The 12502-nt window shown below is 37.9% G+C and overlaps 1 protein-coding gene across 3 annotated transcripts in view; it reads right to left on the reverse strand.

Annotated features, from left to right (window-relative positions):
• The window catches only part of USP6NL (USP6 N-terminal like), a 189859-nt gene that overhangs the window by 73007 nt on the left and 104350 nt on the right, over positions 1 to 12502 (reverse strand). For all 3 annotated transcript variants that reach the window (XM_032425552.1, XM_032425550.1, XM_032425553.1), the window contains 2 exons: positions 11325 to 11407; positions 817 to 856 (listed from right to left, as the gene is read on the reverse strand). In XM_032425552.1, the coding sequence (XP_032281443.1) occupies positions 817 to 856; positions 11325 to 11407 (123 nt within the window). The remainder of the gene's footprint in view (positions 1 to 816; positions 857 to 11324; positions 11408 to 12502) is intronic.

The following is a 12502-nucleotide window of genomic DNA, read 5'->3' on the forward strand; positions in this document are numbered from 1 at the left end:
TCTCAGATTCTCATTCCAATTCTTTACCTCCATTATCTGAAACTCAGCCTCCTTCCCCCATCAAACATAAACTGAAGATAATCCCAATCAGTAGCCTGCTTTTCATTCTGCAATTCATTTCTTGGTACAGAAAAAAACAGAGAAGGGGAGGGAGATTCTGACCAACCTTAAAACATTCAATCCCTAGTTCTCATGCACACACAACTATGGGACCAGCTGCCTAGCCAAGTATAATGAAAAAAGGGGAAACACTAACTTTAAAAAAAAAGTGACAAGTTTACTATACATAAGATTTCTTAAAGTCCTTAAAAGCTAATAGACTTATCTGATTAAAGCAAACTTCTGTTGTTGCTGTTTATAGGAAATTTGGTTACAACCTCATGGAATAGTTCTATTACAAAAAGTTACTGGTCTAGAATCCTGCTTTATGAGCTACAGAGTACATGAGAATCACTTGTGAAGCTTTCCACAAATGACCTACGTGAGCTCCTGCCCAGAGAGTCTGACCTAACAGACTCAGGAGGGTCCCAAGCGCTTGTGTTCTTCAAAGGCTGTACATGTGAAGCACTCCTAGACTGAGAACTGTCTAGAATACAAGTCTCTGATAACTGCTACCTTTCTTCTTTTCAAGTATCTATCAGAAGTTCCAAAAATCTCCTAAAATTGTTTCACCGTTAATTACTTTCTTAGAGTGAAATTTGAATGCCTGCACCATTTACATATAACATGGCACTCAAAATCACAAAGGTGGAGATTTTATTCCTCTGATAAACATAATTCACTGGTAACGATAAATACATGCAGAGCTGGACTCACCCGTTCCATAGCTGCATTATGATACGGGAGCTCCTCCTCACTGCAAATGAAAAATAGTATATATGAAATAGCTGAAATCATAGTGAACTTTTAAAAAATCATATACCTATGGGTACATATGATATATAACCATTTATCGTCATCACAAGAATGGATCATATTACATAAGCTTCCATTCTGCCAAATTCAATATAAAACAATTAGCGGTTCTGAACCCACAAGGTCCCCTATCTTCAAATCTCTAGACATACGCCGTCTAAGACAGTCATCTCCAGCCACGTGTGGCTATTTAATCTAAAATGTTAAGTTCAAATTAACAATTCAGTTTTTCAGTCTCACCCTAGCCACAGTTCAAGTGCACGACAGTGGTCACACAGACAGAGGCTATCGTTTTGAACAGCGTGTATATAGAAAGAATATTCCCACCACTGCAGGAATGTCCTACTGGACAACACTCCTGTAGACCAGGAGTCAGCAACCTTCTTCTGCGAAGGTAAATATTTAAACAGTAAATACATAAGGCTTTGCAGACCATACAGTCTTTGTCATTAACTATTCAACTGTAATGTTGTATTGCACAAGTAGACACAGGTAATAGTAGACTGAGTGTGGTTTTATTCCCACAAAATGTTTGCAAAAACAGGTGGTGAGCTGAATGTGACCTGCAGGCTATAGTTCACCAACCTCTACTCTACAACATCACCTCCACTCTCTGGCTCAAACTATGGCCTATAACAACTGATTCCTTTTTTAAAAAATGGTATATGGATCGGGGTGCCTGGGTGGCTCAGTTGGTTAAGCGTCTGCCTTCAGCCTGGGTCATGATCCCTGGATCCTTGGATCAAGCCCCGCATCAGGCTCTTGCTCAGGGAGGAGCCTGCTGCTCTCTCTCCTCCCCACTCCTGCTCTCTCTTGCTATCTGTCTCTCAAATAAATAAATAAAACCTTACATAAATATATATATATATATTTTTTTTAAATGCTATAAGGAAATAAAATAGCCTCCAAAAGATTTATGAATGAGAAAGGAAAATCTGGGGTGCCTAGGTGGCTCAGTCAGTTAAGTGTCTGCCTTTGGCTCAGGTCATGATCCCAGGGTCCTGGGATCGAGCCCCGCATCAGGCTCCATGCTCAGCGGGAAACCTTCTCCCTCTCCTACTCTCCCTACTTGTGTTCCCTCTCTTGCTGTCTCTCTGTCAAATAAATAAAATCTTTAAAAAAAAAAGAAAGAAAGAAAGAAAAGAAAAAGGGAAAGGAAAATCTAATTCTATAAATTAGGAAAGCTTCATTTGTCAAAACTTCAACAGGGATGAGATTTTTAAATATACAACAAAAGACCAAATTCATTTCTCTGATACAGTAATATTGTGATATCAGCTCTAACCTAAAGCATGCTGAGACTCTTGTATTAACTGCCAGTAATATAAAAACAATGAGCTATCTGTAACAAAGTTCTGTGCTTTGAACTGCTACCTCAGTAATACTGATGTTTTCGCAATGACACAGATTCTTGTCTTTCTTTTTCTTGAACCACATAATACCATTTTTTTTTTAGAACACAATGAATCGCTTTTAAACATAATACCATTTTTAAGAGTATAGTACATTAGTATTCAAGAGTCCAGTATGTTCAAAGGCACTCTTTTGCTACTCTGAAGAGTCCTTAGGTGAACCACAAACCAACCTATAGCAATGGAACTGACAAAAAGTGTAACAGCCAAAAGAGATCTTAGAAAGATAGTCCAAACCCTTCACTTCAGAGATAAGAAAGCTAACATTTCATTTAGTCACAGTCATTTAGCCTATTATAGAGACGCTCAATTCTATCTCTCTAGCCCTGTGGGTTCAAACCAAGATGAACAAGATCTTCAGATTCTGCAGCAGTATATGAAGAAAGGCCTAAGAAACCAATTCTCAAGAAGAAAAAAAAAAAAATTGAGGATTTAATATAAAAGTCTTTTTTTTTAAATGTAAAGTGTCCACTCACCTTTACTGAAGGTGACACCTTGGTTTTTTTATATCTTTCATTATGCTCAGAGTCTACATTTCCCTGCTAATCTGTAATCCTGATTACTAGAGCCAATGATGTATGAATGGCACAGGATGTAACTTCTAATTTAAAAGTACATCTATCCATTCTTCACTTACTGCCAGAAAAAGGGCTTATCAGCACCGCTGGAATTTATTTCTTAGGTGAACAGGGTCAGCAGGGACATCTTGAAAGACTAGGAACATCTGAACCCTTTGTGCACACTAAGACCAGTATTTCTGGGGTGAGTAGGCTGCCCTGGGCAAGAGTAACTTTCTGTACTTTTTGTACAGCTGATTTGAGCAGACCCTGATAACTGTTTATTTGAACTTTCCAACTCCAAATGAAGTGCCAACTCTGGGTGCTTACCAAAGGATTAGTTCTTTGAAGGTACTGGGTACATTTCTTTGGTGTCCTCCTATTTACTAAACAAGACTAACAAACCTCACTGTGCCTATTCCCAACACTGAATCAGAACCAAATTTTGCACTTGTCTGTGGAATGATGCTGATCATCTATCTGCTCAGGCTGCGTGGCCTCTGCGCTCAGGTCCTACAGAACGCACTTGTGAGCTTCAAGATGAGACAGGACTGCTCTCAGCATCCTGCCCCACCCTAACACCGAACCATACTACTGAAAACCCTGGGAGAGCGAGATGCAGGAGCATACATACAACCAAAGTCGGCCTTAGGCGATATCCAGAAGTAGACAGACTTGGTGTTGATTTCCCTCCACCTCAATATTTTACATTATTTCCTTTTGCCCTGTCACAACCCCCACCCCAGGATGTGCTTGTCTGTGCAGGAACACCATCATATCCCCAGTTACTGAACTCCCACTAACCAAGTGTTTTTTCATATGCATTTTTTTAATTTATTTTTTAAATTTTTTGAGATATAACTGACATATAACATTGTATTAGTTTTAGGTGTACAACATAATGATTTGAGATATATATATTACATATATATATATATATATCACAAAATGATTACTATTTTAAGTTTAGTTAGCATCCATCACCACACACAGCTACACATTTTTTGGCTTTTCCCTTGTGATGAAAACTTTTAAGATCTACTCCCTTAGCAACTGTCAAATATACAATACAGTATTATTAACTATAGCCACCATGCTGTACACTCCATTCCCAGGACTTATTTACCTTATTACTAGAAATTTGTACCTTTTGACCACTTTCACCCATTTTGCCTACCTCCTAGCACCACCACCACTCCCCATCCCATCTCTGGCAACCAGCAACCTGTTCTCTGTATCTATGAGTTCATTTTTTTGTGTGTGGTTGTTTAATTTTTTTTTAAGAGTTATTTATTTATTTATTTATTTATTTATTTAACAGAGAGAGAGAGACAGTGAGAGAGGGAACACAAGCAGGGGGAGTGGGAGAGGGAGAAGCAGGCTTCCCGCTGAGCAGGGAGCCCAATGTGGGGCTCGATCCCAGGACCTTAGTGTCATGACCTGAGCCAAAGGCAGACGCTTAACGACTGAGCCACCCAGGTGCCCCTTTTGTTTGGTTGTTTTAGATTCCACATATAATTGATAACATACAGTATTTGTCTTTATCTGATTTATTTCACCTAGGATAATGTCCTCAAGGTCCATCCACGTTGTCATAAATGGTAAAATTTCATTCTGTTCTGTGGCTGAATAATATGCCTCTATGGCTGTGTGTGTGTGTGTATGTGTGTGTGTGAGAACACATTTTCTTTATCTGTTCGTCCATCAACAGACAACTTAGGTTATTTCCATGTTTTGGCTATTGTAAATAATGTTGCAATGAACACGGGGCGGGGGGGGTATAAAAATCTTTTTGAGATAGTGATTTCCCTTTGGATAAATACCCAGAAGTAGAACTGCTGGATCATAAGTAGTTCTAATTTTTTTTGGTAAAGATTTTATTTATTTATTTATTTGACAGAGAGAGAGAGAACAAGCAGGGGAAGTGGCAGGCAGAGGTCAGAAGCAGGCTCCCTGCTGAGCAAGGAGCCCAATGTGGGACTCGATCCCAGGACCCTGGAATCATGACCTGAGCGAAGGCAGATGCTTAACCAACTGAGCCACCCAGTCGTCCCTAAGTAGTTCTATTTTTAATTTTTTAAGGAACCTCCATACTGTCTTCCATAGTAGCTGCACAATTTTACATTCCTACAAGTAGTGCACAGGGTTCCCTTTTCTCCACATCCTTGCCAAAAGTTGTTATTTCTTGTCTTTTTAATAACAGCTATTCTAACAGGAATGAGGTGATATCTCATTGTGATTTTGATTTGGATTTCCCTGATGATTGGTGATGTTAAGCATCTTTTCATGTGTCTGGTAGCCATTTGTATGTCTTCTTTGGGGAAATGTCTATTCTGGTTCTTTGCCCATTATTTAATCAGATTATTTTTTACTTAGTTGTATGAGTTCTTTACATATTTTGGATATTAACCCCTTATCAGATACCTATTTTGAAAATACTTTCTCTCATTTGGTAGGCTGCCCTTTTTTTTTTTTTTTTTTTTAAAGATTTTTTTATTTATTTATTTGACAGAGAGAGACACCGTGAGAGAGGGAATACAAGCAGGGGGAGAGGGAGAAGCAGGCTTCCTGCCTAGCAGGGAGCCCGATGTGGGGCTCGATCCCAGGACCCTGGGATCACGACCTGAGCCGAAGGCAGACGCTTAACGACTGAGCCACCCAGGTGCCCCGGTAGGCTGCCCTTTTTATATGCTGTACAAAAGCTTTTTGGTTTGACGTAGTCCCACCTGTTTATTTTTGCTTTTGTTGCCTCTACTATTGGTATCAGATCCAAAAAATCAAAACCAAGACCAATGTCAAGGAGCTTAGGGCCTATGTTTTCTTCTAGGAGTTTTATGGTTTCCGGTCTTACACTTAAACCTTTAAGCCACTCATTCTTCTGCCTGTGGCTGCCCAGTTTTCCCACCGCCACTTACTGAAAAGACTGTCCCTTCCCCAGGTATATTCTTGGCTGCTTTGTTGTAAATTAATTGACCATATTTGCATAGGATTATTTCTGGACTCTCAATTCTGTTCCATCAATCTATGTTTCTATTTTTACACCAATACCATAATGTTTTGACTACTCAAGCTCTGTAATAGAGTTTGAAATCATGAAGTATGATGCTTTGTTCTTATTTCTCAAGATTGCTTTAGCTATTTTGGTCCTGTGTGGTTCCATACAAATTTTAAGACTGTACACATTCTATTTTTGTGAAACATGCCATTGGCATTTTGATTGGTGTTATACTGAATCTGTAGATAGCTTTGGATAGTATGGACATTTTAACAAAATCAATTCTTCCAATCCATGAGTATGGAACTTCTTTCCATTTATTTGTATCATCTTACATTTCTTTCATCACTGTCTTACAGTTTTCAGAGTATGTCTTTTTCTCCTTGGTTAAACTGATTCCTAGCTATTTTATTCTCTTTGATGCAGTTATAAACAGAATTATTTTCTTAATTTCTTTTTGATAGCTTTTACTATATATAAAAATGCAACTGATTATTGTATATTGATTTTGTATGCTGCAACTTTACTGAATTCATTTATCAGTTCTAACAATTTTTTTGGTGGAGTCTTAACGGTTTTCTATATATAAAATCATTTCATTTGCAAATAGAGACAGTCTTACTTCTTCTGTTCCAATCTGGACTTTTATTTCTTTTTCTTACCTAACTATGTGATTAAAAGTGGCAAGAGTGGGCATCTTTGTTCTGTTCCTGGTCTCGGAGGAAAAGCTTCAGCTTCTCACCATTGGGTATGATGTTAGCTGTGGGTCTGTCTTATGTAGCCTTATTCCTGATAAGGTCCATTCCCTCCATAATGGATGGATGCTGAATTGTGAAAACAGTCTTGAGACTGCTTAGATGGATGAAAGAGCAAAGATGTGGTCAAGTTTTCCTGTATGGATTTTCTTGCATTATTGCTCCATACCTAAAACCTTTTATACAAAATCTGCTGTGTGCACAACACTGATCGCCATAGAACTTTTCCTCCTCAGATTTCTGTGATGGCGTGCATTAATCTTCACAGCCTTCCAAGGAGAAAGCAGGGGATTGCTGCCTTTCCAAAAGCTACACACAATGTCTAAAATACACATGTAAAGCACAGCACCGGCCTCAAGCACAGTGGCTGGCAGGCTGCAGGAGGGCACTAAATGTTGCTGAGTGAAAGTATGGAATAAAAGGGTGAACACATGCCGGCATGCATAGATGCATCTTCCCCTTGCCACTTACATATTCTCCAAGTAGAAGAAAAGAAAGACCAAAGTCTGGATGTGTCCAGAATATTCCTTTAGGTCAGCAAACTACAGCCCCATGGGTCAAATCCGGCCCACTGCCCACTTTTGTAAATAAAGTTTCAATGGAACACTGCCATGCTCATTCGTGTATTGTCTGTGGTTGTTTTGACGCTACAACAGTAGAGTTGAATCATTATGACAAAGATCACAAGGTCCACAAAGCCAAAAATATTTCCTATCCGGCTCTTCACAGAAAATGTTTGCCTGACCCCACTTTAAAAAACAAAGGTTTGTCCTCTAAAGGAAAGAGGTACATAGAAGTTGCTAAAAGAAAATGCCACGCTGACAGCAAGAAGCCATACCTCATAGAAACACAGTAAGTAAAAACAACAACATAGTCATTCCTGGAAAGAGAGGGGCCTTAACTCAATCTGTTTTCATCTGCTTTAAACTTAAAAGAATTATTAACTAGAGTATATGTGCCTGTAATTTTTCAATACCTCAGGTGGCATATTTCTGTGAGACAAAATTTCACCGGGAAACTTAAAACTTAACTTGTTAAAATCAGTAAATTGAATATGTTGACTAAATTTTGTTTTTTGCAATTAAGTCTGTCTAAGTTTAGATATGTCTAATCAAAAGGATTAGACAAGTAGAAAGAGTTCGCAAGCTCTTGTCATCAAAACAGAAGTTCTTTAAAAACAAAAACACCTTTATTTTGGCTTTCAAATATTTATATAGTCATAGTAAACTACAAACAATTTGCTAATTTTTTCAAATATACACCTTTTGATTAGTTGAAAATCTGAAGCTTGATATTAATTTTATCTTTATTTTTGATACAATTTCCTTCTAATTCTATTAATAACTTCTGACCTAAAAGCTCTATCATTATCCAAATTCCAAGCATTCCAAGCTGAACAGACCAGCAGTGACTATTTTTGATAAAAATGTTGAAAGTTCAAATTTCAAAATTTCTCTAACTCTTAAACACACTTGATTTCTCCATTCTCCAGATGTAACTCTGTCACAGGCATCCAGACCAGGGATAACTCCCCATTTCTGAATCCTAAACAAAGACCTTCCTGTTGCAGCATCAAGCCAAGCTGGTTTGGCAACCATTTTTATATTTATTGTGAAATCTGTTATAAAGCCAAGTTAGGCCGGTACTGCTTTTGTTAATACTGTCACATATCATAACAAGCAATTTAAATTACTAAAACTGTAATTAGATATGAAGTCAGCAGCCTTCAGAGAAGATCATAAAGTTACCTTTGTCCACTGTATTGTATTGACATCGACACTTAAAACCCAATTTCACTGCAGAACCAATCAAAAATTGCAGAGAACTAAAACAGCAGAAAGAAAGGCTCTTCGATCAAGGTGTGATAGAAAGCAATATCTAAATGCCTAGGCCAACTGACTTTATTCAATAGTGCAAAAAAAAAAAAAACTTCAGGCTACAGTGACAAGCAATGGAAGGCACCAGCAGCAACCTCTGGAGAATGTGTTTTACTTAAATTAGGCATTGTAACAAAAATCAAGTTTGGTAAAATTTAACAAAGCCTAACATTACCCTAAAATCCATTTCTCTGCTTCATTATTTTCATTTGTGCTGGATGCTTCAGGACTGCACGATGGTATAAATTAAAAAATTAGTGTGATCATATGAGAACTGGTACCAATTGGCTTCATTTTCAAAGAAGTGGTGAGCTTAGCTACCTGACTATACCTTCATACAAGTGACTGCCTTCAAATTTCTTTCTAGGCATGTCAAAGCACTTTTGTGTTTCTCTCATTTAAAATACAGGAGAGGGATGCCTGGGTGGCTCAGTCGGGTAAGCGGCTGCCTTCAGCTCAGGTCATGATCTCGGGGTCCTGGGATCGAGTCCCGCATCGGGCTCCCTGCTCGGCGGGGGAGTCTGCTTCTCCCTCTGCCTGCTCTGCCTGCCGCTCCCCCTGCTTGTGCTCTCTCTCTCTCTCTCTGACAAATAAATAAGTAAAATCTTAAAAATAAATAAATAAATAAAATAAAATACAGGAGAGTCGTAACAGGCAGTATACTGCAGAAGTTCAGAACACAGGCCCTGCTGTAGTAAGACTGCCGAAGTCTACAGCCCACATTGGACACAGTCAACACAACTCGGGCCAGGTGGTTGACCGCTTTCTGCTTCAGGTTCATCTAAAAAAAAGATAAACAGAGTACCTACCCCAAAGAGGTTTGGAGAGGAATAAATGAGTTATCCATGTAAAGGGCTTAGAACAGTGCCTGACACACAGTAAGTGCTCAATAAATACTAGCTAATATTAGTAAGATAAATAATGGACGGACTAAACATGTTTCAAGCAATGAGAAAAGAGATTTTAGGTAATTACTAGAACCTTTTGGAATGCACAGGTTTTTCACATGTCGTTTATACTATATTAGACCATTTTATGATATAAACATCTCTTTTGGTGGTTCACTCCCAATATACAGTCACTTGAGAAGGCCAAAATAAGCTAAGTTATACTGCACCTTCTGAATCGAAATCTGGGATAGAGCCCAGAAATTTATTTTTAAGAAAAATTTCTCAGCTGATTCTAGTGTGCAGACAAGTTTGGGATCCACTGATCTTGACGGGGCTAAAAGCTCAAACTGTCCTTTAAAACTTCATCCCATATCTCAGATCTGCACACTAACCCACACAAATATGTAACCATTTCCTGCCACATTTGTGGCCAAGTTTGATTTATTTAAAAAAAAAAAAAGTGGAAGTGGGGGTTTAATTTAAGAAGAGTGTTTCATCATAGTTAAATACTGCTCTGCTGGTCTGTTAAAGTTCAAAGTCTTCTAATTATAACTACTCAAGAGAACACTCTGGTTATGCTAATGTCATTGGGTATAATAACAACACCTTATATTTGTCCAGACCTTTATATGGCATTCTACCATTTTATTTCTTCAAAGCTTCAACTATAAAGTATGTAGAGCAGTGATGATTCCATTTTACAGATGAGGCATGAAAGGGTTAACTGCAACAAGTGAAGCCACAAGAAGGGCACACATTCTCTAACTCCCAGAGCTGTTTCTCTTAACTTTGTTTGCTTGTTCTACCCAAAGAAAAAGAAGATACCAAAAAATACTTTCTAAATGCAAGAAAACTCAACAGAAGGAGAAAACAAAGTCTGAGTACTACAAGTTACTGCTATGAACTATCAAGAAATTACATTTTTTCCTTCAAAATGTAATCATATATCCTAAAATTAAAAAGAAAAAAAACTCTGGCTTTTTCCTATTTATAGTAAATCAGACTGGAAAAGAATAAATTTGAATGAGAAATTACTCACTAAATTGGATGGAAGCAAACAAACTACAGACATGAAGAGAAGTCTCTAGCCTGTAGGGATCTGCCCAAACAATGCCAGAACTGGAACAGGCAGAATTTGCATCACTAGCAGGATGTTTTCAAGAGTCAAAATCACTTTAGCCCCTTTACAGTAGTCTAGACCTCTCTCAACTCTTTATATAACGTACTCAGGATAAATGGAATTAATTCTGAGAAGCAATAACACAAAGACATTTATAACTATGGGAAAGATCAACAGCATTTCCTTTCATTGTTCATTTTTAGGCTGCATAACACTAAAGTTCTAATTGCTAATTATTTTAAAAATGCATTTACATAAAATGAAATGTTTTATAATTATTTTTGAAATACAAATTATTATTCATTTCCATTTAATTCTGTTAGATTATTAATATAACTCATTTATTGCACTTTATGTTCTTACTAAAATACAACAAATATTAAAGATTGTATTCTTAACTATATAGTTCAATGTTAATCATAGAGGTTAAAAATGCCAGGAATTTTTTTTTTTTTTAAGTAAATTTTTATTTATTTTTTGACAGAGAGCAAGACAGCGAGAGAGGGAACACAAGCAGGGGGAGTGGGAGAGGGAGAAGCAGGCTTCCTGCAGAGCAGGGAGCCCGATGTGGGGCTCAATCCCAGGACCCTGGGATCACGACCTGAGCCGAAGGCAGACGCTTAACGACTGAGCCACCCAGGCGCCCCGAAAAATGCCAGGAATTTAATAACAAAAAGCACATTGCAGGACTACTCCTGGAATCTTATTCACAGCTGTGCGATTAAAAATAAAGAAAATCAATATAATAGGTCACCATAGAAACATTATAATAAAAAAGTTAGCTTTCAATCAATGCAACTTACTGTAAAAAGCCAAATCTATCCGTGACTTTGTAAACAAGGTAATCAGCATCCTCCCAAGGTTCAATCTCTGCACCTTCTCGTCCCTGTAATAGGGGACAAAGAAGGGTATTATTGGGAATTTATAAAACTGAATAATTCCTTAAAACAAGAAGACCACAAAACAAGAGTTAATTTTTTATGAATTAATAATAAGAGTTAGAAATGAGACACTACCAACCTAAATTAACTTTAAAAAAAAACAAACAAACTACTTTTGGCAATATAATCACTATTTCCCAGTTACAAGCTTCAGAAGATCCCGTATTCCAGCAACAGCTGACACGCAGCTAAGCCCTGATCAGACTTGGGTTTGTGTCAGAAGTCAACTGGGAAAGACAGAGCAACGAAGGGTAAGAAAGCCACTCAAGAAGGAACTGCCAAACTTTAATGTTTTTGACTAAACATGTCATAGGAAAAACTCTTTCTTGCCTTTCATCCACACTTCTCAGAACAGTAAGCTATCCACCTTGTCTCTCTACTTCTTTACTTCACAGCTACATCAGCCTTGACATTATTCTTGCCAAGGTCAAAAATGATCTGCCATTGGACAGATCATCCAGTGGACACTGTTCAGTTCTTATCTAGTGGATTCTGTTCAGTACATTTCTCAGTATTGCTCACTCCCCATTCCTCAAACTCCATCATACCAGCCTCTCTTGGTTCTCCTCATACCATCCAACTCTTCTTTTGATGGGTCTTCATGGGTCCTTCTTAACTGTCAGTGTGCCCACAGCACTGCCCTCAGCCCATTGCTCTTCTCACTCTACTTTTGAAGCTGTTAACCAGCACCGATTAGAGTAGGAACTTCCAATGTCTACACCAATCCATCAAATTTCAGATTCAATACCCAACTGTCTTGTGGACCCCTCCATGTGCATATATTTTATCAATGACTGCACAATGGCTAGCCTAGTTCCTAAGTGTGACTTAACTGCATGGAAAAAAAAAAATGCATACAAGCATGAATGAATGATAATTCTATTAGTTTTAAATTAGCTAAGCAGTTAAATAAATTAATTAAGTTTTTCACAGACTCCACTAAAACCTACTCACAATAATGGTAAATTGTGTCTGATGCTCCAAACAACCAATTTAAAAACAAACTCTAGGAAAGCAACTATTAAGTAGAGCACTGCCTG

The sequence above is a fragment of the Phoca vitulina genome, unplaced genomic scaffold (genome assembly GCF_004348235.1).
Source record: "Phoca vitulina isolate PV1807 unplaced genomic scaffold, GSC_HSeal_1.0 scaffold33, whole genome shotgun sequence".
Taxonomy (NCBI): domain Eukaryota; kingdom Metazoa; phylum Chordata; class Mammalia; order Carnivora; family Phocidae; genus Phoca; species Phoca vitulina.